The sequence below is a fragment of the Cyanistes caeruleus genome, chromosome 5 (genome assembly GCF_971803275.1).
Source record: "Cyanistes caeruleus chromosome 5, bCyaCae1.hap1.1, whole genome shotgun sequence".
In the NCBI taxonomy this organism is placed as follows: Eukaryota; Metazoa; Chordata; class Aves; order Passeriformes; family Paridae; genus Cyanistes; species Cyanistes caeruleus.
In genome coordinates, this window is record NC_141705.1 from 72,830,706 (window position 1) to 72,855,229 (window position 24,524).

General features: G+C 39.2%; 2 protein-coding genes across 5 annotated transcripts in view; one reads left to right on the plus strand and one right to left on the minus strand.

Moving 5' to 3' along the window:
* The window catches only part of LOC147653243 (uncharacterized), a 201,142-nt gene that overhangs the window by 112,671 nt on the left and 63,947 nt on the right, over positions 1-24,524 (minus strand). The gene's annotated exons all lie outside the window — the stretch shown is intronic.
* The window catches only part of SLC7A11 (solute carrier family 7 member 11), a 112,165-nt gene that overhangs the window by 43,553 nt on the left and 44,088 nt on the right, over positions 1-24,524 (plus strand). For all 4 annotated transcript variants that reach the window (XM_086890282.1, XM_086890281.1, XM_086890283.1 and 1 more), the window contains 2 exons: positions 1,408-1,507; positions 4,637-4,681. In XM_086890282.1, the coding sequence (XP_086746408.1) occupies positions 1,408-1,507; positions 4,637-4,681 (145 nt within the window). The remainder of the gene's footprint in view (positions 1-1,407; positions 1,508-4,636; positions 4,682-24,524) is intronic.

A 24,524-nucleotide genomic window follows, 5' to 3' on the forward strand; every position in this document is an offset into this window, starting at 1 on the left:
GCCTTGTCCTGTCAGTACATGCCCTTGTAAAGGCCCTCTTTTCACTGATACGTGCTCAGCTGCCTGTAGAATTTTTTTTATTCCTTGAGAAGCAGGTGTGAGATGGTGACAAGCCCCAGGTCATCCTCCTTACAACAGCTACACAGAGCATAAGCAGCCATTAAGCATAGCAAGGCAGAGTAGGGAGGGAGCACTCTTGACTGTATTGGTGACAGATTTTACTTAACAAAAACTATCACAGCTTTTGGTTATGTCCCAGGGGATACTCTTTTCTGATGCTCACAAACCCTCCCCCCCAAGTGAAGTCTTGTGTTAGTCAGTGTTATAGTAAGCTCTGTTTCTCAGCGACAGATGGCTCTCTGTGGTTAATATAGACTCTGAAATAAAAGTTTTCCTGTGTAGCACTCTGCTGATTCACTGTTTTTGTTTTCTTGTTTTTCCGTTTCTTTCTGGCATTTGCAATGCCATTTCCTGTTGCAGATGACACATGAAATGTGCAAAATTTCTCTCGGTTCCTATCTGCCCCACTTTTCGTAGACCTTTGGAGCATGTCAAACTCAGGTTTGGTTGGGGACTGTTGCCCTGAAGTAGCTCAACTAGTGTCCCAGATTCTCCACTGGGACCTTCCTCTGGCCACAGTTTCTCCCTTAACCAAAAAGTCTATGCTTCAATGGGAATTTTGACTGAGGGCTCAGTCAAAACAGAGTAAAGGGTAGAGGATGTGACTCATTGCTAATTTAACTCTGAATTAATTTTCTTCCTGCTCCGTATCTGTGGAGGATCACTGCTTCTCAGGAAATTTGGGATATGGTGGGGACATAAAGCACTTCGTAAATGAATAAGAGCGTAACAAAAGTCTTGCATATTTGCACTTATAGATATGTAGATAATTCTTAATTGATGTAATATTAGTACAGTATTGATTATCATGGTTGGGAGCTACTAAACTAATTTTTCAATAGTAGAAATGTTTTAAGATTTTGGGTTTATTTAGCTTATAAATGTTGCTTCTGAATGAAATGCCAGCAAAGTTCCTTCTGATTAAAATGTTGAACAAGTGAAATTTTCCACATCAAAAACTACTGAGCTCATTCTGCTCTTTCATGTAAGCTGATGTAAGTCACTGCTGGAAATGACAGAGCAGTTAGTGTCATCAAGCTCAGAATTCTTTGAAACAAACTAATAGGTCAAATTCTCCTACTGCATGAATACAGATGCCACAAAGCCTTTTTGTTGGCAGATTATGGCTGCAAGGATTGGGTCAGAATTTAAGGTCAAGGGCAGAACTTGATGTCAGTGAACTGTTGGCTGATTAAGTGTTCCAGGATGTGTTATATTTATTTTTTTTAAAAAAGTAGTTATGACCAAAAAGCTTATTTTTCAACATTTTTTTTGTTGATTTTACAGGAGAAACACAGCACTTTAAAAATGCCTTTGCAGGGAATGATGCCAGTATTATGGGATTACCACTTGCTTTCTATTCAGGAATGTATGCCTATTCAGGCTGGTAAGTGGATAAAATTTATATATATATTTATCCTGAAAACAAACACTAATATGCTCTAACAAAGACATTTATTTTATGAAGCTGTATCACATTCTACATCTTCTGCCAAGCTGCATCATACAACTAGGGTAGTTCTCACTACTGTTCCATATGCTCAGTGGTCATTGTGCAAGCAGCTCTGCAAAGGAAAGATTTTTCTTTTCAGTGTACAATTATATAAACATGCACTGACAACCAAAATAATCAAACCACAATAAAGGAATATTCTTCATTTTTCATTAAACACTTTAATAAAATAATAAAAAATAATAAAATAAAGCTTTAATTTTTTTTAGTCAGTAATTACATAAAAAACAAATCTATTATTCTGTTACAAAGTTGTGTGGCCCTTAACCTTGCTTTGTAAAAGAAGTATTTGACAAGTAAGAATCAGTGAGATTGGTGTAGACCACAAAACAGAATAAAAATCTCTAGATTTTTACACTTCTTGCTCTGAGAGATTTGAAACTTAAAAGAAGTGCAACTGGCTTCCACAAAAGTCAAGTGTGATTGACTGTGAGCAGAAGTATGGGAATCTACCTTCAGGTATTCTGCTTAGAACTTTCAAGTTCTTTCTCTCTTTCCCCTCCAAAGTACACAGCAACTGCTTTGTAAGGTGCTGCCACTTCTTGAATCTGCCTGTACAATTTATTCATGCTCATGAGGGCTCCACATTGTAGTGCCAAAGGGCTTTTGCAGCAGCAGCGTTGGAGGAAGAAGACAGACTACAGTGCACAGAGTGGGCTTATTTTGAGATAGCTTTGTCTGCAGGTCTTCCCTTTGCTTCCCATATGCTCATAGGCAGCCAGGTTCTTTACCTTGCACAAAAAATGAGAGCTGCAAGATAAGGGGTTTATTTATTCAATTTGGAGGGACAATGGGCTGAGCACTGGAGTTCTCTGCCCATCTGTAATTCCCTGGTTGCAGGAGCATTATAAATCTGCACACTGAAGTATGAACAGAACTTTATATATTAAATGGTAGTGGGGGAAGAAACCCAAGAGAGTCCAAAGCCTTTATTTGCAATAGATCTATATGAAAAGAGCCTGGCATTTTGAAGCCTCAGAGAAATGGAATTGATTATGTGGGCCATCTCTACTTCCCCCTCTCTTCTATAACTGCTTTTGTCTCTCATATCCATACATGTAATGGTTTCTCACTTTTTAAGTATTAACCTAAGTTTTTCTATGAAAGCAATTTTAAAAGCTCTTTAATATTATTCAGAATTTCTTGTCTGCAAAATGCTTCATCAAAATACTGTTATTTTTCCCATATATCTTTACCATTTTTCACATAATGGTTACAATAAAAAAAATCTTTTTCTTTTCTCTTTACACCTTCTGACTTTTATTTCAAGGTCCTTATTTGCCACTTATAAAAGAAGTTAGCAGGGAAAAAGACCTATTTTGGCTAGTGGTTCTTCCCAGATGTCTATTTTTCTTTGTCATCACCTAAATTCCTCACCTCAGAACATGGAGGAGCAGACCATTAAGTGAAGTGTCAATATCCTTTCACTATCAGTTTCATGGGGCCAAATCAATACAATCAGCTGGATGTGAAGGAGTGTAGCAAGCGTTGATGATGCAGGTAGAATTTTATGCATAGCTCAAAAAAGACTGTTAGCTTTTAACTGCTGACTTTTAATGATACAACTTTGAAGAAGAAAAGAAAAGCAGTATCTCTTCTGTGTGTGGGTTCATCCTACGAAGAACAAGTGTAGACTATTAGGTATATAAAATGCTGTCTGGAAAAGGACAAGTGGAGAAAAGAATGCAAGGAAACATGTCTTTGCATCAATGAAAGGACTGATGCTGGGCTATCATAAACAGTTTGTGTTGAAAGGGACCTTAAAGATCATTTTGTTTCTTCCCCTTGCCAAGGGTAGGGATACTTCCTACTAGACCAGGTTGCTAAAAGCCCCATGCAGCCTGGCTTTGAACACTTCCAGGGATGCAGCATCCACCGCTTCCTTGAGCAACCAGTTTCAGTGCTCCACCACTCTCACTGTAAAGATGTTTCCTCCATATATCGGTCTTCTGTGCTCTATGCACTAGGAAGTTTAAAGACAAGTACTGATGTTTTTGGATAAGGTGACAAAGAATTTCACGTTCAGTCACAAAATCACTATTTTTAAAAAGCCATCAGCCAGCATTAAGTTGTTCTGCTAACCCAGTTCTGCTCCAAGACTTGAGATGGGGCAAAGCTCCCAGACTTTCTGTCAGATCAGTTTCCTGTTGTTTATTCAGTGCAGCACTGCTGGCTCAGGTGCCATTTGTCTTTCTGCACAAGAGCAGAAGACCAGCATAGGCAATGTATTGACTGCTCTGTTTAATTAGACAAGATCTGACTCTAGGCCTGTCTCCAAGCCAGGAACAATTGTGATCCAGTCAGGCACAGACCTAGTGCTAATAAATGTAGGACAGAGGGTTCAGTGACCTTGAGGCTTATGGTTGCTTTGTATGCAGGGCTGTGCCTGGTGAGCAGTTCCTATGAATTCCCATACAGAGCTATCTCTTGAATGCTACTGGAATATGATCAGAGTGCAACCTGTACTGGACGTTGTCCAAGAGTGTGCAGGGCTAGCAGCCTGTGTTTGAGATTCTATACAAGTTCTTGGTTTAGGAAGGGTTTTTCTAAGGCTTCAGTTATTTGTATTGTTAAGAAGCTCTTGCTGAGTACTCTTACAAGACTTCTTGCCAATATAATCTGAAACCATAAAAGGCAGCAAACAAAAATGGAATATAAAATTTGAAGGGTGCATGTGTGTGTGTATGTATATAATTAGAGTAAACCATTACCTCCATAGTATGTCAGGGGAAAAAAGTAATTACACACTGACTTGACATAGTTATTGTCTCTTTCTTTTCCTGCTTTGTTGTGTTTTCTGAGAAATTCCTTCCTGAGTGTGGAGATCAGGGAAGGTTAAATATCACTCTCTCCTTAATCCAAACATGGGCCTGCAAAGCCTACTGTAATTAACAGCAGTGATTAAATAAAAGCATCTTCTTGATTCTTAGTGAAAGAAATACAGAATAAAATTATAAGAATATAAGAATAAATCTTATAATACATTTTATAACTATTTTCTAGGTTTTACCTCAATTTTGTTACCGAAGAAGTGGAAAACCCTGAAAAGTATGTACTTAATGTTTTGCTTGACTTTTGAAAAATGGTAGTGGAATTTAAAATGTTATAAAAGTAGTCATCTTCAGAAGTTCTGTATGCTGGTCAAGCTGCTTGCCTTCCAGCAGATCTGGTATCTATTTGAATTGCAAATGCTTGAAGATTTGCTATTTTTGGTCTTTTGTGACCTTATTATATATTCTGCTTTTATGTGCACAGAAAAAGAAAATTAAGTCGATCTCTAGGGCTCCGGTTCTCCCCCTCAGCATACAAGTAACTATCAGTGGCTCCTTTCAGTGGAAGTTACTGATATCCTGTCAGGGAAATCTTGCCCAAGAAACTTACCTGTTGCAATTCTTGTCAGTTTTGCTGTGTTTAAATATTAATCAAATACTTAGTTCTACTTATTTTAGTTGTCTCAGAAATGCAGGATCTTGAATACACATCACATAGCATCCAATCTAATTAAACCGAACATGGGATATGGGTCCAAGCCTGTTTCCAACCAGAGATGCTCTCACATCACTTGCCTGTAAAATAGAAAGAAAAGTTACCTTGTTAGGGAGAGTTTGATTTGTTCCATCTATTTTGGTAGATATATTTTGGTATGTGGGGCCAGTAATAAAAAGTTACTAACGTTTTCTAAAAGTTAGAGAAAATAAGCCTTTTCAGATCAATTTGTTTTTTTTCAGGAAAAGAAACTATTTACTTCATAAAGAAATTAATGGCTAAATATAATTTACTTGGGTTTTAAAAATAATATAGCTGGCTGGGTACCAAGTTATTTATTATTTTAAAAGGACCCCCAGCACTGTACACTGAGATAATATGAATGTGAGACATATGGGCAAAGAAAACCCCAAGCCATTGATTCAGAGTCATTGATACAGAAAGTTTTTGTTAGTTTCTTCAAAGTTTGAACCAAACCTGGTGCTGTTTCAGAGGTCTGAAAATCATTATAAGGAAATGGATAATAAAACATGAGGGTGGTAGAAAGGACTGGCAGATTTCCATTGTTTCAGTGACTTGGAGATGGGTTGTGTGTTATCAGTTTCTTTGATGTGATCAGGATATGTAGAGTGAGAATTGTGTGACTGGAATCTGAGACCAGACAGATGCAGGTAGAAAATAGTGCATTAATATTTCTGAGTAATCATTATGGCAGATACCTATGTACAAATGGCTTTTTCACTGGTAATCTTTGGTTCTGATAAAACAACATTTTAGGAGTTGTGGTTTAGTAAAACATGACTCTGGATGTATTTAAAATGTGTAGATGGGTCACCCTGAAAAATTAAAACCTTCTGATAATGTTTTCATAGTTTTAGTTACTTTCCCACGAAAGTTCTATAAACATACCTTGTTTATCACATTCCTTCTAAGAAACTTCTTTTGATGGACATTTCACATGACCAGTGTGCTTGGGAAGGTGGTAACTTGAATGTCCAATCCCTGGTCATTGTCAAGAATCTATAAACAATGGAGTCAGAGAATAAAGTGGCTTTTTCCTGCTCTAACACTGAGGGATGTTCATGTGAATCATTTAGTGTCTTTTAGCAACATAGATGTACTTGGGGACCTGGTTTAGTGGTGGACTTTACAGTGCTGGTTTAATGGTTGGACTGTACGGTCTTAGAGGTCTTTTCAAACCTGAAGGCTTCTATGCTTCTAAGTGATTTGTGTCAGTGGAGATCAGCTGGCTAAAGATTCCCCGGCCTGGGACACACATGAACCCAAGCTGGATGATCTGGGGTTTAACTACCAAGGATGTGTGCTTTTTATAAAATCATGAGAGGCAGACATTAAAACCAAAAGGCAACCTACACATTTTTTTTACTTTTGAAAAATTGCTGTATGACAGACAGATTTTAAATGTGAAACTAAGTGTAGGAGTGAAGGGATTCTGGACCAGGACATCTATTACTTCAGGAAATTCTAGGGAGATAGGTTAGGAGTCTTGGTGGTGTGATCAAATTCAGCTAGAAGCAATATAATTTGTAAATTATCATGCAGTTACCATCAATACAGCGTGATCTTTTTAAACATGCAGATGTCTACACCCTTTGGGACTTCTCATACACTTCTGTGTCTCTGCAATTTTTTTAACTGGAATTTTTGGTAATTTTCATTATAGTTGTTTTGATATATGTTGAGTTTTTTTGTGATTTGAGCCAGACAAGTGCCTATTTTTGAACATTTTGCTCTCTGCTGCATAGGACAGAAAGACATAGTTCCTCTCTTTGCAAAAACCTAAGCACCCCATAAAGCATGATATAGCTCAGCTAAGAGAAGTGGTGCTGGTTCAATTCTGATGTTTTTTTTTTTATTGCTATAACTTTTTAATTCTGTTTCTTTTCTTTCTCTTTCTTCTGTGCTGCTTCTGCACCTCTCTTCACTCCTGGATTTCTCAGCTTCTCTGAGCTGAGCTCCTTGAGGATACTCCCTCACAGGGAGGGCCGCTTATCTCAGTTCTCTGGGTCAGGACAAAAACTCCAAAGCTCGTTAGGATCTTGTTTCTTGTGTTTATTAGGATGTTATCACAAAACTAGGCAAGTCTCTCCAGACTTTCTGCACAAGTTTAATTCATCTTGCTCTTAAGGCTCACTTTATCCTTGTAGGCACAAAATGGCTCTGAACTATGCAGTTCTTTTATATTTATACTTATTCTTAGCAAATTAACAATAGACACATATATTATTTTTCTTAATGACCCAATGACCTGTGTGCTGCATTGCGGCATTTTCTAACCAATCACCTACTATTACCCAAAAACCTCTAGAAGAAGAACATGAAGAAGAAAGAAGAAGGAAAAGAAACAACAGTCTAAATCCTCCATCTTGTCGTCTTCTTTCTAAACTAGCTTAAACTCTAAACTAACTTATTCACCCAGTGACTTAAGAAAACTCTCTAATCTACACACTTACACTTTTGGCTTTTCTATCTAACTTTAACAGTTGTTTTCATTTAACACTACAAAAACATGCCCATAAATTTCACGTTGTATGAAATTCAGTGTTCTTCTGGATGTCAGAGCTAGGCATCAGAAACAAGGGCACACACTCTGTGTTTCAGACTCCAACAAATTGCAGCTGGGATGTGAGGGAGGAAGACTATCTTTTACCATCTTGGAAGAGTTTCTCTGTTCTCCAGGTTATCCTTGGAGAACTGCTGAAGTTATTTGTGCTGCTAGTGAGGATGTAGTACTGGAGGGCAAACCACATACCCTGGCTGGTTTAGTGTATTCCAGGATGGTACTGGAAATTAAACAGCTCAATATTGCTAATGTGTTATATAATAACATGTTATTGTGATAATATGTGCACTGTTATCACAAGGCTCTTAAAGCTTCCCTTCATCAGTCTTCCTCTTGAGGGTGCACTTTGACAGGATGAATAGATGCCCAGTTTTTACAATTTCTGTGCAAAGGTATTATGTAGAATAGAGGCAGGTGAGGGTGAGGCAAATGGATTGTTACTGTCTGTGCTGACAGAGACCTCTGCATCACCTGTTAATGGGGATTCTGGACTCCTTTGAGCTGAAATAAGCAATTAAAAGAAAAATTTGGAACATATTTTTTTATCTGGTTGCCACCTGTAAATGGCTCTGTTGGAAAGATGTCCTGAACCAAGGCCTGCTCAATCATTGTTCCCAAAGCTACAGAGCAAGTGTGGATTAATCTCAGTGACAACTGCCTCAGCTCCCACTAAATCCAGTGCAAATGTTAGATGAGCCACTAATTGTTCTGCTGTTGTAGGCATATATTAAGACTCAACTGGGGTTTAATTTTTTATTTATTCAGTTTTTTTAAAATTAAAATGCTGTCTTTCATTCTTGCTGTGAGCCTTATGTTAAAGATTGCACTGAGCCACCTGGCCTAGTGGAAGGTGACCCTGTCCATGGGCAGGGGACTTAGAGCTACAACTTTAAGGTCCCTCCCAAACTGAACAATTCTGTGATTCTACTGTACTGTATTTATTTGTAGGTATGATGTAGTTTATTTTAAAAAGGAAGAGGAAAGTACAGGGTTTAACCACTTAGAGCTTGTAACAGCTCCAGGTATGCAATTTGTAATGTTTGTCAATGATTAGGATGAATGCAAATTACTTACAGCAAAAGAGGGTGAGCACAGTGAGGTCTTCTGCCTTGAACCTGCCAAAGTAAATATTTGCCTGAGAATCAGTCACAGTTGTGCATTTCCAGGTCTGTGACAGCTTTCTAAGTAACTGAGGTAAATGATCAGCCCCATGCCTGTGTGTACCAGCAGGTTGCAAACCCCTGGTGAATGTAGCAAAGGGATGTGCCAGGTTTACAGCAAATGGATGGCAGGAATGCTCTAGCAGAGAATAGGGATGGGGCTTTGAGCAACCTGGTCTGGTAGAAGGTGTCCCTGCCTATGGCAATAACATTGGAACAAGATGATCTTCAAGGTCCCTTCCAACCCAAAACATTCTGTGGAGGTGGGCCCTAGAATATATCCTGAGATGCATTGGAAGGCAGAAGCATCTGCTATTAGACATTAAGTTTCCCAGACAGGGATTGCATTTCTTTCTGTGGTGTATAGCACCAAGAAAACTTTTTGGAGTATGGCATGTGTCATTGGGAATGCAGGAGAGAGGCAGGGAAAGTGGGATGCTTGTGTCCCAGTCCCCTTTGTGCTCCTAGTGGTAGTTTGTAGAGGCAGGAAGGGCTTTGGATGCTGTGGGAATCTGTGGAGGTGCAACTGCCTGCCTGGGTGCAATAAATTCCATGCTGTCTTGCTTTGAAAAAGACAGATGTCTGCTAAGGAAGGCAGAAACCTCCACTGAAATAAATAAAAATGTAAGCCACCACCCTCCCAACCCCCCCCTTCAAAATATTATAATCTTGAAATCAAGGTGCTCTCAGGCAAAGATATGGGAATAGGAATAACAGATCTTTACTAAGGAAATTAAAATAAAAATGCAGTAGTACAAAAAAAGAAAACTAACAAAAAAACAACCCACTGACAGAGTGAGAATACAACCTGACCTCCTGTTGGTCAGGATGTTGGTAGCCGTCCGATTAAATTATGGCTGCAGTCCTCCTGGAGTGACAGTGTGGTTCTGTTGAAGCAATGATTCTGTAGAAGGATGTAGTTTTCCTCTGAAGGTCCAGTGGTGGTGTAGATGGGACCGGGCTCTCCTCTGGGAATCCAGTGGAAAAAGGCTGCTTGTGGTGTTTTAAGTCTTCAAAGATATACAGGTAGAAATGCTTGGCTCCTCCCCCTGGGTGGAGCATCTCAAAATGGGAAGATACCCATTTTATCAGTCCTGCAGTGAGACTCAATGACCCATTAACAGAAGAGATCCCTCTGGAGGGAGGATGGATCATGGAAGAGGTAAAGAACACTGCCCCACCTGGTTTTAATAGATGGTAATAGAATACATACTTTTGGTTACATCTTGCATTTCAACCCAAGACACATAAGTATGATAAATACTATGGGTCTTAGGCACTGGGGTGCCAAGGCAATATGAAACCCTACAGGGGGAGAGCTGAAACAGAGACAGTCGGGAATGAGCAAATCAGGGAGCAAGCACCCTTTGCATTACAGAAAGGAGAAAAAAAGACTTAAACATCTCAAAGTGAATGTCATTACTTTCTGAACAGAATTTTGGAAGTAGTGTTGAATTCTCACTTTGGAAATGCCACCATTCCTTCTTTTGTGTAAGGACATTATTATAACCCAAATAATCATAAGATGTAGAAGTAGCTGTTCCACCTCTCACTAAACCCCCTTTAGTGTCTAATTTTTAAACAACAAATTCAATTTCCTTTTTTTGAAAATTATGCTTTGAATGTACAGGCTGGATCAATAGCAATTGTTTCAAATAAAAAAACCTAAATAATCCTTGAAGCAGAGCTTCACCAAAACAAGCTTGTGCAGCTACATCACATGGAGCTTTGATCTTTTTTATTTTCTTACACTATAAGGATCAGTTTAAAACTGAGGTCTTACTGTAATGCATTACTAAATAATAGGTGAATGAAGGGATGGCCAGGTCTCTGAGAGTTTGTCAACTTGAAAACTGACAGGAGCCATGTTGTCTGAAGCAGGAAATTCAGAGGACTAGAAATCATTCATGTTGAACGTTTAGACTCATTTCTTGTACTTAATCTTTGATTTCATCTGTATTCTTGAGCATCCACTATGTACTCTCAAAAAACAAGCTTGAGTTTTTTCAATCAAGACCCTTAAAGCAGCTCATGCCTGAAGAGCACTTCCCTCTTCCCTTTCTAGGTTGAGCAGAGTTCAGGATCAGTGCTATAGTTGATCAAGAATTTTGGCAGCCTCCAGACAAGAAGATATCACAGTATCGCAGTATTTTCACATCACAGCAACATTTTGAGAGCCTTGTCAAAGTCAGAGTCAGGTTATGTCAGATGCTGGCTAAAGAGAATACCATTTTAACAAAATTGTGCTCCATCCTAACTATGACTAGATGGTTGGCCTGAATGCTTCAAGTTCTGAAGATTAGGCTTGTGTTGGAAGAGAAAATATTTCACTGAAAGGGGAGGGAAACAGACTCAAGTTCCTTACTAGTTTCAAAGTAGTCTTGTCAAGGGGACAACTTGAGAGATGTTAATTTATAGCCCTTATTTTACTAAATAATTTTATTTCTTTGGCAGTGTAGACTTTTGTTGGTGTTGTTGAATTTAGGAATTATTTTTCATTTGTTGGATAAAAATGATAGAATTTCAAAGGATGTGGATTCTGAAAGCATTTTACAGCATAGATTAATTTTCAGTTGCAGTTAAGTACTATTATATATATTATATATACTATTTGGCATAATCTGATTTACCAAAATATGGATATGATCAAGTATCAATGTCCAACTGAAATGGACAAAGACATTTCAGGGTTACAAAGTGTGTTTCGGTTTTGGAAGACAGGTGTCTGCTAGGGAGGGCAGGAGTCTCCTTTGGAATGAAAATGTTGACTCCCTCCCTCTGAATTATTATAATTTTGAAATCAAGGGGCTCTCAGGCAGAGATCTGGGGATAGGAATAACAGTTCTTTACTAGTATGTATAACAAGGCACACAAACAGCAATAACTACAGCGTTAGCAAGGAAACAAAACCAAGGACCCCGCGACAGCCTTCTCGGCTGAGACGGGAAGGGATGGAGGAGAGGCTTTGTTTCACAAACCCCCTTGGGCGGGCAGCCCCGGTGCTCCTGCAGGGCTCTGAGGAACTCTTAGCTGGAACAGCAGGGATGAGCTGAGATCCTGGGCCGGTGGCTGAGGTGTATCAGCAGCTCCACGGCGGTGGCTGGCACTGCCACACGTTCCGGCAGGACAGGGGATGTGAGGCCCAGCAAAGAGGGAAGAAAGAGAAGGAGGAGACGAAGCAGCATCTCTGTCTGGGTGATGGCGAAATTCCCTTCTCTTGGCAGCAATATGTCCCAGCAAAGTGTCCTTCTCCAAAGCTGAAGAAGCCCACCAAACTGTCGCCACCCTCCCTTTTTCCTGCCTCCCTCCCCCCCTGGGCCCAGCTGAACTCTTTGTATTTCTCAAGGACCCACCAAGTACCAGCAGTCAGGTTTTCCCAGCAACTAATAGGTAAAAAATCCCCTGGTGAGCCAGAATAAAAGGAAAGACACCTTTACCTGCAACGAGAGTGGTATGTTTATTGGCAGTGCTGGGTCTCCCCTTAATGCACATGGCCCAGAATACAGGTGAATACAGGCTTTTTATTTACAGAAATATTGAATACAAATGCATATTCGTAACCCAGTTGCCATCCGCTTTCCACTTCCTATGCTAATTGAGAAAAAAGCAATTGATGATGCGTAGTTTGTTCCTTGAAATGGATCGGTGGTCCTTTTATGAGTAGGGGTCACAAAGGGGAGGAAGGGATATGGCTCTTCCTTGTTCTGACGTTTCTACCTTTTCAGTGCAAAGTGACAAATGAACCCTTGGCTGGGCTCCCAGTTTCATATCTTCAGTGGGTTGCTGATTTGCAATTGTCTTATGTTTTTGAAGTTCCTTACCAGATTCTTTGTTTCTCATTATAATCCCAGATGAACAAGCATAAAGTTGACAGACAATTATTTATTAGCCAATGATTAACCTCTAATTTTATCAAATCCTCTTTATCTACCTTAAATTTTAGCAAGGTCCATTTATTTATTTTCATTAGATTTAATGGGGCTTATTTTTAATTAAGGCCTCACCTTCTCTAAAATCTTGAATTCTTCAAAGTTTATGTCTCAAATCCTTTCTTTTTTTCCTTTTTTTTTTTTTTTTTTTTACATTTCCCTTCCCCCATTATTGAACCATTTCATTTGCAAATATTTCATTTCTGTTTGTAAAATAACTGGTCCAGCCCAGGTAATCTATCATTGTTAAAAAAGTTACACAGTGCGAAGAACATATTATTGAGATATATAGTGTTTATAAGTGTGGTCTCTAATTGATAAATCATGTCTTGTGCTGTTGAAAAACCAAGAAATTAATTGCTTTGCTATGACCTTGGGGTCTAAGATTAGTCAGTTTTTCTATTAGATTTTTCCAGTGTTCTTCTTACTTCATTTATTCCTTCTTTTCCAAAGCACCAAGAAACAGTAGCTGTATAGCAAGTCACCAGAGCTTGATGTCATCTGACATTTTGTAAAATTAGGATATCAAAACGTTTGATATAATCTATTTTTATACTGCTTTTAAATAATGTGAGTGTCATGTCTAGCTAATGTGCCACCCACTCATTCTGATTATAGAGTCAACTTTGCATCTGTGAAGACTGAGAGAGAGAAATAAAGTATTAGGGGTGTTATCTTCAGTCTGTCTGAGCTTTATAGAGATGCAGATGGATGGAAGTAGAATGGTGGCTAAGTTGCTACAACTCTTCTAGCTCCCTTGTTATTTTTAGCCATCTGATTTTTGGCACTTCACGTTAAAATGCAACCCCCTATCAAAGTCAGTCAGAAACTTGAATTGCACTATTGCTCATTGTCAATCTAGCCACTGATTAGGGACCAGATTCCCAGTAATCAAAAGACTAAAAAATATTTTTTGTGTTAATTGAGGGAATGCATGCCTTTGATATTTCTGCCTCCATGCTTCTTGCATTTCTTTTTTGTTATCTTATAATTTAATGACAAGATTTACTCTGAGGAGGAATATTAATATCAGTACTCTTAGACACTAGAAAGATTCATCTGCCTGAAGTTTGCAATATTTCTTGTGTCATTATAGTATACTTATTCTTAAAAGATACATTTGACTCCAATTCATTTTCTTCATGTCAGGCTACAGTGCCAAATATTCAGTGCAGAAGTTATAGGATTACATAGTGATATTTTATCTGAAGATAATCAAAAGAGACAAATGCTAATCTTTCCAGTATTTTGTAAAGTGCATTTGCTCATGTGAATTCATCAGATTACTTTAAAGGAAAAACCAGGTCAGTTAAGTGAGCATTTGCATTTTTTTTCCTCTATATATTATTTGTGTCTTGGTATTTTTTTGCACTTGAATACTTATCCTTCATCTTAGATTAAGGATGTTCTAATTAGCCTCCCCACAGCGATTTTCGTGTCGCTTTAGTAGAAGTTTTATAATTTCTAAATTTGACTGTATCTAACATCATTACAGTCTACTTAATTTCTTTCAGTTATCTGGGAGGCATCTCAGATGAAGCATCCAAACCTGGTGAATTCAATTAATTCCTACAGTTTATTTGTACCCTCTGTAAGTGATAAATCTGTGTTCACAGGTCTATAAAATCCTTTAATGGGGAGCTGAATCTGCCAAATACAGAAAAAAAATTAACTTACTAGCTGAAATGTACTTTCATGAAACCAAGCATGGGTTTTGCTATTTGTAAAATGTATGAAAAGCATTTAAGAATACAATTCAGTAGTATCTGTGTGTGTTTGAGAGGAACAAGTAGACAATTACTACCTCTCAGGGGAATTGACTCACCAGCGTGAGACTATGGTTAATAAAATGATCTTTACTTCTGTTTTCTCATTAATCTTATTAGCTCCTTACTATGTGCATGACTCAGATCTTCAGCTCATTACTTATTGTTTCTTTTAGAAATTACTAATAATTCATTTCTGTATTTCAGTCTTGGATGCATGTTTTTAATAATTCAGATTTATGAAATCTCAGTATGTAAACTTTTTTTCCTTCATAAATTTATTTTATTCCTTTTAAGTTGAAGGATGCCACTCTTGCTGGAACTTGGAAATTCTCTTATGAGTGGGATCCGAATAGTCTGAGTTGCTTTGCCTTTGTTTATTTTCTTTTTTCATGCCTAATTTGGGAGATTTTAGACCAGGCTTCTCAGAGCCCCATCCAACCTGACCTTGAACATTCCTGAATTCTGGCTCCAACCTTTCCTCTTTTCACTCTTGTACTAGTTTGAAAGCAATCAGTGAGAGGCTCCAACTCAGAACTACAATTTGATCAGAAAATTAAAATAAATGCAAAAAACACTGGCTCAACCTGACAGAGTCAGGATACAACCTGACATCCTGTTGGTCAGGATGGTGGTAGTAGTCCGATTAAATGGTGGCTGCAATCCTTTTGAAGTGGTAGATGTCATTCTGTTGGTGGTCTTGTAGAAGGGTCTGGTCTTCCACTGAAGGTCTAGTGGTGGTTATGTAGCTCTTGTGATTTCAGTGGATAAGGCTGCTTGTGGTGTTCCAAAGATTAGATTATATCCAAGTAGGAATGCTTGTTTCCTCCCCCTGGGTGTAGCATCTCACAATGGGATGATGTCATTTTATCAGTCCTGCAGTGAGACTCAATGGCCCATTAACAGAAGAGATCCCCCTGGAGGGAGGCTGGGTCATGGAAGAGGTAAAGAACACTGCCACGCCTGGCTTTAACAGATGGTAATAGAATACATACTTTTGGCTACATCTTACATTGTAGCCTAAGGCAACTTTCCATCCCACTCCACAGGAGCTGTGCCATAAATGCCCTAACCTTGACAATCTGTTGGTTCTGCTGACAAAAAATGTTATTGAGTAACTTTTACATTCACATTGCATGTGATACATGTAAATGATTCAAGGGTTGCGACTTGCTTGTGAGCCCTAATTGGAGTCTGTGATAGGATTTGTTGGGAGTCACTGAATCCAAAAAATATTTCCAACCAGAGAAAGAAGTGAAACTGTGATTTTAACTGTGTTATCACCTTGAGTTAAAATGGAGAAAGGGTCAGAATGGAATTGGAAATGGTAACCCAAACTAAAATCCAAATAATAGGTTTCTTTAACCAAGAAAGTTGAAGTTTTTCGTTAGCTTCAATTACATTGGACTGGATTTTTGGATTTGATATTGTGGATTATCCTGTAGTCTTGTAGTGAAGACATTTCTTCGGCCCTGTAATTTTTGAGAGTTTCAACATAGTAGCTACCATATATAATATAATCAACTGAGGATACAGATTTGGTCCTTCTGTTCTTATTTTCCTTATTCTTGGCCATTGAACACAAATTCCTCCCACCACACCTGAGTGTCCACTGCCCCATAGGTGCATTGGGTCCTGCTTAACAGCTGTGTCACAAGAGAGAAGGAATAGAGAGCATAGCTAGAAAGCACAGTGTTCTGCTGTGCAGTCTGAGTCTGGAGGGATCCAGATGTATGCAAAAAAACACTGCAAAACCCCTGCCCTGTGTTTGACAGCAACTTTGTGACTCAGCAACTTTTTGACCCAGCACTTGGTGTCTGAGCTGTACTCTGAATTCACTAGAGCAATAGATGCAAGCAGCAGAGGGTCTGGAAAGATGACTCATTGCATGAATTCGCCTGTCATCGGGGTGATCAAAGGGAGCAAAGGCTTCAGCAGGAGGGATAACAGATTTCATTGGGCACTGTTCCTTTTCTCTGAGACAGGCAGAGGCAGCGACTGTGTGTACCTACTTCTTTCCAGAGGCTGCATGTTTTCCTTATGCATTTAGTTAGGGACTGACCTAATGGATGCTGTTACAGTCTACGATGTTCAGAGATGTGTACATGACATACATTCAGCACATATTATTAGATATTTTTATTTATTTTTCCTTTTCTTGTGGGCAGTTGCTTGCTTTTTCTTTTTTTCGCTACCCCATTTTTTTGGTTGCTTTTATCACTGCTGAGTCCTGTGGTGAATTTCTACACCATAAAAGAGATGACCCATGGGTACTGTATCTTTGTCATTGGCAGCTGCTTTCTACCCAAATTTAGCATTTGAACTGGTTCACTTGTCTTCAGGTCTTTGAATCTCCTACTTCCACTTCATTATCTTTCTATTTCATGTAAAAAAAAAAGTGATGTTCTGTTTAGAAATTGACTGCAGTGAAGTGGCAGGGTTGAAACTGATAAGCCAGTCAATACCTGTAAATTAGAAAAGAGACTGATGTTATCTATAGTGTTTCTAAAGATTTCAAAGATGTACCTTGATCATTAATTGAGACAATAAGGATGTCTTATAAAACTGCAGTTGAGAAGACTAATGATTCACTGTCAAAGAAGCCAGGCAAGGTCACTTTTCTAGCATTTATATTGATTGTACAAAATACTTCTACTCACATGAAAGTTAAGCTGAAGGCTTAATATTCAGGACTAGGCAATGCAGTTTTCATACCTAAACTTTGAGGGCACACTAAAGAAACACAATACTCATCTTTTTCTATGTATTTGTTTGATTTTTATAAACCAAATTATTATTTCATACAGATTTAACTTATAGCAGACACCTGGCATTGGGTGTTGGAGAAGAGTGAGTGGGAAAATGGCAGAATAAAGATGAGTGCTATAGATGCACAGATAGACACAGCATTGCTCTGCTGGGTTCTATTTGTGGATGTGTGTTGAAATTAATAGTGCTACCTCTGCTCTTTCTCCCCTTATTGTCTGATACAGAATCTGATTCTAACTCGTTTTATGTCTCAAAAATGTAATAAGGATACCACCAAGACATTAGTTAGAAATCAGGAAGGTAGTCAGCTACCTGCAAAATCATATCTATTCAGCAAACATAAGTGTAGGATGGAAGGAAAAAGATAAATTGCAAGGGCAGAAAGTGTAATACCATACTGCTATATACTAACCCAGGACACTGGGTTAATAGTGGTTGTTCCGTGTGTGCTGTTTGGAGGGAGGATGGTAAAACATCATGGGAGTGCATGCTGCCTGCAGGATTGTTCCCCTCTAAGGCAGCATCTGCATTAAGGCAATACTTCAGAAGCCATTGCTATGATACGTTTGTTTCTGTTTATGTAGATTCTATGGCTTAAGATAAAAGAACCAGCTTGAAATGAAAATGACTGGATGAATTCCTTCACAATTCTGGAGACAATTGAATTTTTTTGAAGCTTATTTGTTAGAGCTATTTGATAGTTCTAAAAATGCATCACTGGGGCAAGATCTTACTGCAAGAGAGATGGGTGGGAGAGGTTCCTGCAAACTCACTGGGTGAGTGGACATGCAGATGCCTGGGCTGCTGTGATGCATGTCCTTATTTCTTTTTTTATCCAGGGCCAGTGGAGAAATTGTGTCTGGGCTAATCTTTTCTGAGGGGATGAGGATTGAGCAAACTGGTCAAAGGGAAGGTGTGTCCATGGCAGAGGGTTGGAATTAGGTGGTCTTTAAGGTAGCTTCCAACCAAAACTATTGTGCCATTACAATCTTTTTACATGTTACTGCTTTTGTTAATTCATTGGTGACAATCAAAGATGCCATGACCAGGTATAGGTGAGGTTTTGCTTGCAGTGTACACAGAAGGGGTAAACATCTACATGGAAATAGACACTTAGGATACAAGCCCTCAATCAGGTTTTCTTCTGCCAAACTTGTGGCACCTCTTTTGAGGAAGCAAAGACCAGGGAACTCAGCTGGAGCTTCCTGCCCTCCTTCCTGCTTCAGAGTGGAGAAAGTGTGTCCCAGGTGCCAAGGCTGTGTCTGGCTGCTGCAGAGGGTCCTGCAGCCACTCTGTTTCATGGAGCTTTGGTGTCTCCAAGGTGTGAGGATTTGACAAGACCACATGCTGGCCCTGTCTGTTCCCTCAGTGGCTGTTCAATGTGTGGTGCATGGTGTTGTTCCACTGCATAGCAGATTGTCCCTTTCTAGCCCTCATGGCTCATCTTGTTTGCCAGTGTGATAACCTGCTGAGTGTAATGTTTGTTTTCTTTCCTGTTGCTGGTTTTACTTGTTTGTTTTTTAAATAATTTCTGTTTGTTTACGTGAGTCATGGTTACTATGAATCAGCTCTCCTAAGAAAGTAAAACAAATGTTTATCTACAGTCTGGGTAGCTGGAAAAACTGTAATCTTTATTGTAATTTACCAGCAGGGTAATGTAATGCAACACGAAACATCGTAACCTTTAAAGTTTTCATTGCCCTTGATTTTCCTTCATTTTCACCAGCTGAAACTCATACAAAACTGTTCTAACATCTATTTCTGTTTCACTGAGGGACATAGCAGTACCTGTACAGAAGGGTGGCAGTATCCTTGTTATGGGGAACCTGAGCTGCTCTGCAGAATATTCATGGTGGGAATAAAAATCCCTTACAAGACTGATGTTTTGCTGAAGGTCCAGAGCTGTAGAAAAGAGTTTATTTTACTGGAGAGACGATAGGTTTCTCAGAGCTGAGCAGCTCTTCTCTTGGCCACAGGGAAGGTTCCATTAGACATTTTCATTCTCTTGGTGGTTCATAAGCACGAGGCCTGACTGAAATTACTGGAAAAGAGATGGGCAACAGTGTATTAGGGGTAGATAGAAAAATTAATAAATTCACTGGGGTGACAAGTCCAACTGAGGTGGTTCAGAACAGTCGCTGCACACGTCTCTTGTCTTGGGTACTAGGGGTGTTGCACTCTTTGTAAGAGCAAGCATGTTTTATAGAACTTCTGGTGTGAGTGCTGCTCTGCATTGTAGGCAAACCTCTCCCAGGGTCTTCCCACTTTAAAAGTGGAACCTGTTTTTGTCTGATGTTTGAGCTCTTATTTCTGTATTTCCCAACAGCATTAGCTCTTGTGGAGGTGATTCAGAGCACTCACTCTAATGTTTTGGTCTGAGATTTAAATCTGTGTTTCAAATAGCACTGAAATCTCACTGTAAACCCCAGTCAAAACCATAAAATTCCTTATGAAGTTGTAGATCAGCCTTTTCTCACGGGTACTGTTAATGTTGGTTTATAGCCTGGGTATAGAAAAAGGTCTCACATCCGTTTATCCAGGTATTTGTGAAAGCAAACCACCCCCACTACATATGATTAGTTATACAGGGCAGCAACAGCTACTTTAATTCATAGTGCAATGTTGTGATCTGTATGTGGTGCATCCTCTTCTAGAGCCAAAGGGGGATGTCCCTCTTCTGTCAGTTTTTATTTCCTTTTCTCTTTAATGCTGAGCCTCAAAACTGAGGAAGAGCAGAGTGATAAGGCAGTTTTAGGTGAGCAGGGTGTTATACCAGCACAAGTAGCAGCATCTTGCTTGCCATTAACAGTAAATCTTTTATTGGAGCACTACTAGGCTGATGCTGGCTGGCATCATCTGACAGAGGTGGTGAGATGACTGTCAGAGAAAGACAGCATTTTTTACTGTAAATAAATTTTACATTTATTTAGCATTTTTGATAAGATATAAAATCAGAGAATAAAATACAAACAAAGCAATGGGCAACAAAAATTGCAAGGGCCATATGCTCTTTATTGCAGTCATGCACATCAGATTGGAGTTTTATAATGCACAAGGAGTCATTAACATGTGCTATGCCACCATGAATAGTTATTCTTTAGAACAGCATGGTCAAAATTCCAATAGCAATGGTATTATTGCACACAAGGAAAGGAATATGTTCCACTTAGCTCAGCCAGCACAATAACTTACTCTGATACTGTCTTTTTGTATGAGACATTAAATGGGGTTCTCTTATCTGATTGTTCATCTTTAATAGGTAGTCAGCTTGCTGGGTTGTATTTAAGATATGTAAGAGTCATATCAAAACAAGACAATGTGGCTTTGTATGTCTTTTCTGTAGACGAATACATCCTTTCTTGTGTTACACCAGAATTTCCATCAGAAGAGCATTGATCTTAGCTAGTGAATGCTAAGATTCTTAATCACCTGCACACCCCTTTCCTGCATGGTGGCTATTTTATGTGAGTGCTTATGGGTGTGCAGTTGTTCTGGGACCAGGTTCTGGTCACTTACAGTGTGGCTTACATGTTGATATTTGGCTGTGAATATCTTGGAATTTTAAACACATAGTGATAGTGATATTTATTTATGGAACAACTGTTGTTAACTAAGTGACCATTAGGGTTTTTAGTAATTTAAATTACAGTACAGCCTATATCCATGAAAGGTAAACTAAGAGGATTTATATAAGATTATTAACACTTCATGGGTGGTGTGAAGTGAATAATCTGCATTTCACAAGTTGTGGTGCTGTGGTTTATTATGTCAATCATCATTCACTTGTAACACTTGCTGTTGAACAAGTGCTGTTATTTGCATCTTTACCTTCTCATTATTTTGTTTCTTGTGAAAAAGTAGACTATATAATAATATTAAATTTTTTGAAGTGTGATGGAATTAAAAATCCCTTACAAGAACAGTTTTGATATCATCATTTGAAAATGTCTAACAGCAGTTTAGAGACCTCCTCCATAGAGAATGGATAATGAATAGCACTCTGATATGACAAGAAGTGTAACTTCTATGTGGGGATATTTTAAAGGAAAGAAAATATACATTTATCCAACACTGTAGAGGAATGACAGACGTTTCTAGTTTATCATATCTGTTTATTACAGGAAAAAACAGTTGTTAAGCACAACCAGATAAAAGTAAAGATTTATCCACAAGGAAAATAGAAGACTGTGGAATTCCTTTTCCTAGGGCAAAACTCCCATCAGAGAATAAGCTGCTTGTGAGTCTAAGGGAGAAATATTTCAATGGATGTGAAAATAAGCAGAAATGCTTTAGGATTCTTGCTTGGTGATTGTGAAAGCCATGAAGAGAAGTTTTTTCTTAGTTGCAGGTTGTTGACAGAGTCACAATGCTTTACTAGAATGGCCATGGAGCACGGTGAATTACATATTTTCTCTGTTTTTAAAAATGTAATTTTTCCCACAGAGGCCCAAATCCTGCTATTTGTTTTGTGCTTATTTTTGTTACTGAAAAATTGTCTTGCAAGCACTATTGCTAAACTAACAAGAGATTTGTCCTTTTCCACAGAGCTGATGTTTTTAAATGGGGGGCTGCGAGTAAAATGAAAACAGTATTTTGTCTTGGTTTTGGAAGACAGGTGTCTGCTAGGGAGGGCAGGAGCCTCCCTTGGAACGAAAAATGTAGACCCCCGTCCCTCTGAATTATTATAATTCTGAAATCAAGGGGCTCTCAGGCAGAGATCTGGGGATAGGAATAACAGTTCTTTACTAGTATTTATAACAAGGCAAACAAACAATAACTACAGCATTAACAACAAAACAGAACCAGGGACCCCGTGACAGCCTTCTCGGCTGAGATGGGAAGGGATGGAGGAGAGGCTTTGTTTCACAAACCCCCTTGGGCGGGCAGCCCCGGTGCTCCTGCAGGGCTCTGAGGAACTCTTAGCTGGAACAGCAGGGATGAGCTGAGATCCTGGGCCGGTGGCTGAGGTGTATCAGCAGCTCCACGGCGGTGGCTGGCACTGCCACACGTTCCGGCAGGACAGGGGATGCGAGGCCCAGCAAGGAAGAGGGAAGAAGGAGAAGGAGGAGAAGAAGCAGCATCTCTGTCTGGGTGATGGCGAAATTCCACCGCAACAGCTCTGCGCTCCCAAAGTGTCCTTCTCCGAAGCTGAAGAAGCCCACCAAACTGTCACCTCCCTCTGCTTTTCTTGACCCCTTCCCCCTCTGGGCCCAAACGAACTCTTTGTGTTTTTCAAGTATCCACCAAGTACCCGCAGTCAGGGTTCCCGCCCCCCCCCCCCCTCCCCCGCAACTAAGGCGTAAAAATTCCACTGGTAACTAAAAGAAGGACACCTAACCCCAACAAATTTTTAGCAGGATCTGTTGCAATCTATGGAAAAAGGACTAATGATTATAAATCAGATAGGTTTACATTAGATATGTTATAAATGCAACGGCAAATTAAAGATTAACAAAGATTAATTTATTATAAATTAATAAAGCAACAAACAGCGAGGAAAAAACCACAATAAATGGACAGCGCAGCGCTGGGTGGACAGGGTCTATACGCAAGGTATAGGTGTTCCCAAATCCACGTCTGAGGGTTCTCTGGCCTGGGTTTTTATAAGGATTTTATGTCCCCAGGCTAGAATTCCAACCAGTTTCCATTCACCCAATGTCCCTGATTGTCTGGTGAATGGATTTCCTGGCCTAGAACATTGAGTCAGTAAGTATCCGGGCAGAGTCTCCTCAAATGCAAAGTGAGTCTGTATGTATTTTAACATATTTCATCACAGCAGGATTGAGAGATCCGGGCTAGCACCAATGGATATCTCGGAGGAGCAGTCTCTTCTTTGTCTTTCTTGATTGAGTTTCTGTAGTATGGGTTTGGCGGGTGTGGTGTTCGATTCTGGCAATGACCATCTTCCTGGGGCTCGTCCTTTTTGTCTTGCTTGATGGTCTCCGGCCGAAATCGGCCGGGCGTTGCCTTTCTCTGGAGGTAGACTTTTAGGCTGGTTCTTTTGTTTCTATGATGGCCTGTGTCCTGTCTTTTCCTCCGAGTTGATGAGTCTGCTGAAACCTGTTATCTGGGGGGGGGTTCTTTTGCAATTCGTGATTTTTGGAAAAGGAATTCTACCTCGACCGGGAGGAGAATTCCTTATTCCATACTTACATTTAGTTATAATTATACATACTTTATTTAAACTTCTTATTCCGAATTTTTATTTACCCAATTCTTTATTACAAGATACATGGAAGAAGAGGTTTACAATGAGGACTGTAAAGCTGTGTGCTGCAAAGGCATATTTAAGATCACATTTGGAGTTTTCTGGATTTCTGTTCTATGTCAGAAATACAGTTATTTCAGTTTGCTATATGGGCTGTCCCACATCTGTAGGCAGTCTGCTGGGCTGTCCTTAGCAAGGCCATAATTTCCCTCCTTTCTGCAAAAAACCAATTTATCTGCCAGATAGCTACCTTCATGGAAATGCAGTATTGGTAAGACATCTCCTTTTAATTTCATTTACACCTTTTTGTATATTTAAAAATGTTGATGCTTTAAGGCACCTACAGTTACCATTTTTCTCATTTTGAATTCCTTCAGAAGAAGAGCCTTTCTTGGTAAATGATATTTCAGTTTCCACGGTGCTCCTTGTTACAAATAGCTCTTTTTCTCACCAATGGTGCAGTTTTCATTCATGCTAAAATATCAATGGTAACATTCAGCAGCAAATTGTTCCTTTATGGTTCTTGGCATTGTGGAAAGTCTCCCGCTCAAAACTAAATGTCAAAGAATTTAGCAAGTATGAAAAATCTGTCTCCTTTTGTGCACATACACACAGAGATACACGCTCTTCCCTCTGTGCTCTGTGCACCTAAGCATTTACCTTCCTTTATTATGTAACTTTTCTTTCTCCTCCTGGATTTCTCAGTCTCCTCTGAGCTGAGCTCCTTTTGGGATCTTCCCTCATGGAGAGTACTGCTTATCTCAGTTCTCTAGATTTGAAGAAAACTCATGAGCTTGTTAGAATCTTGTTTCTCGTGTTTATTGGAAGGTCATTACAAAACTTGGCAGGTCTCTCCGGACGAGCTGCACAAGTTTAAATCACTGCAATCTGGTACATTTCTTCTGATGGTACAACAAGGCCTTGTGGCTCACTTTGGCTTTGAAAGCATAATATGGCCTTGAACAATGCAGTTTTTTTATCTTTATACT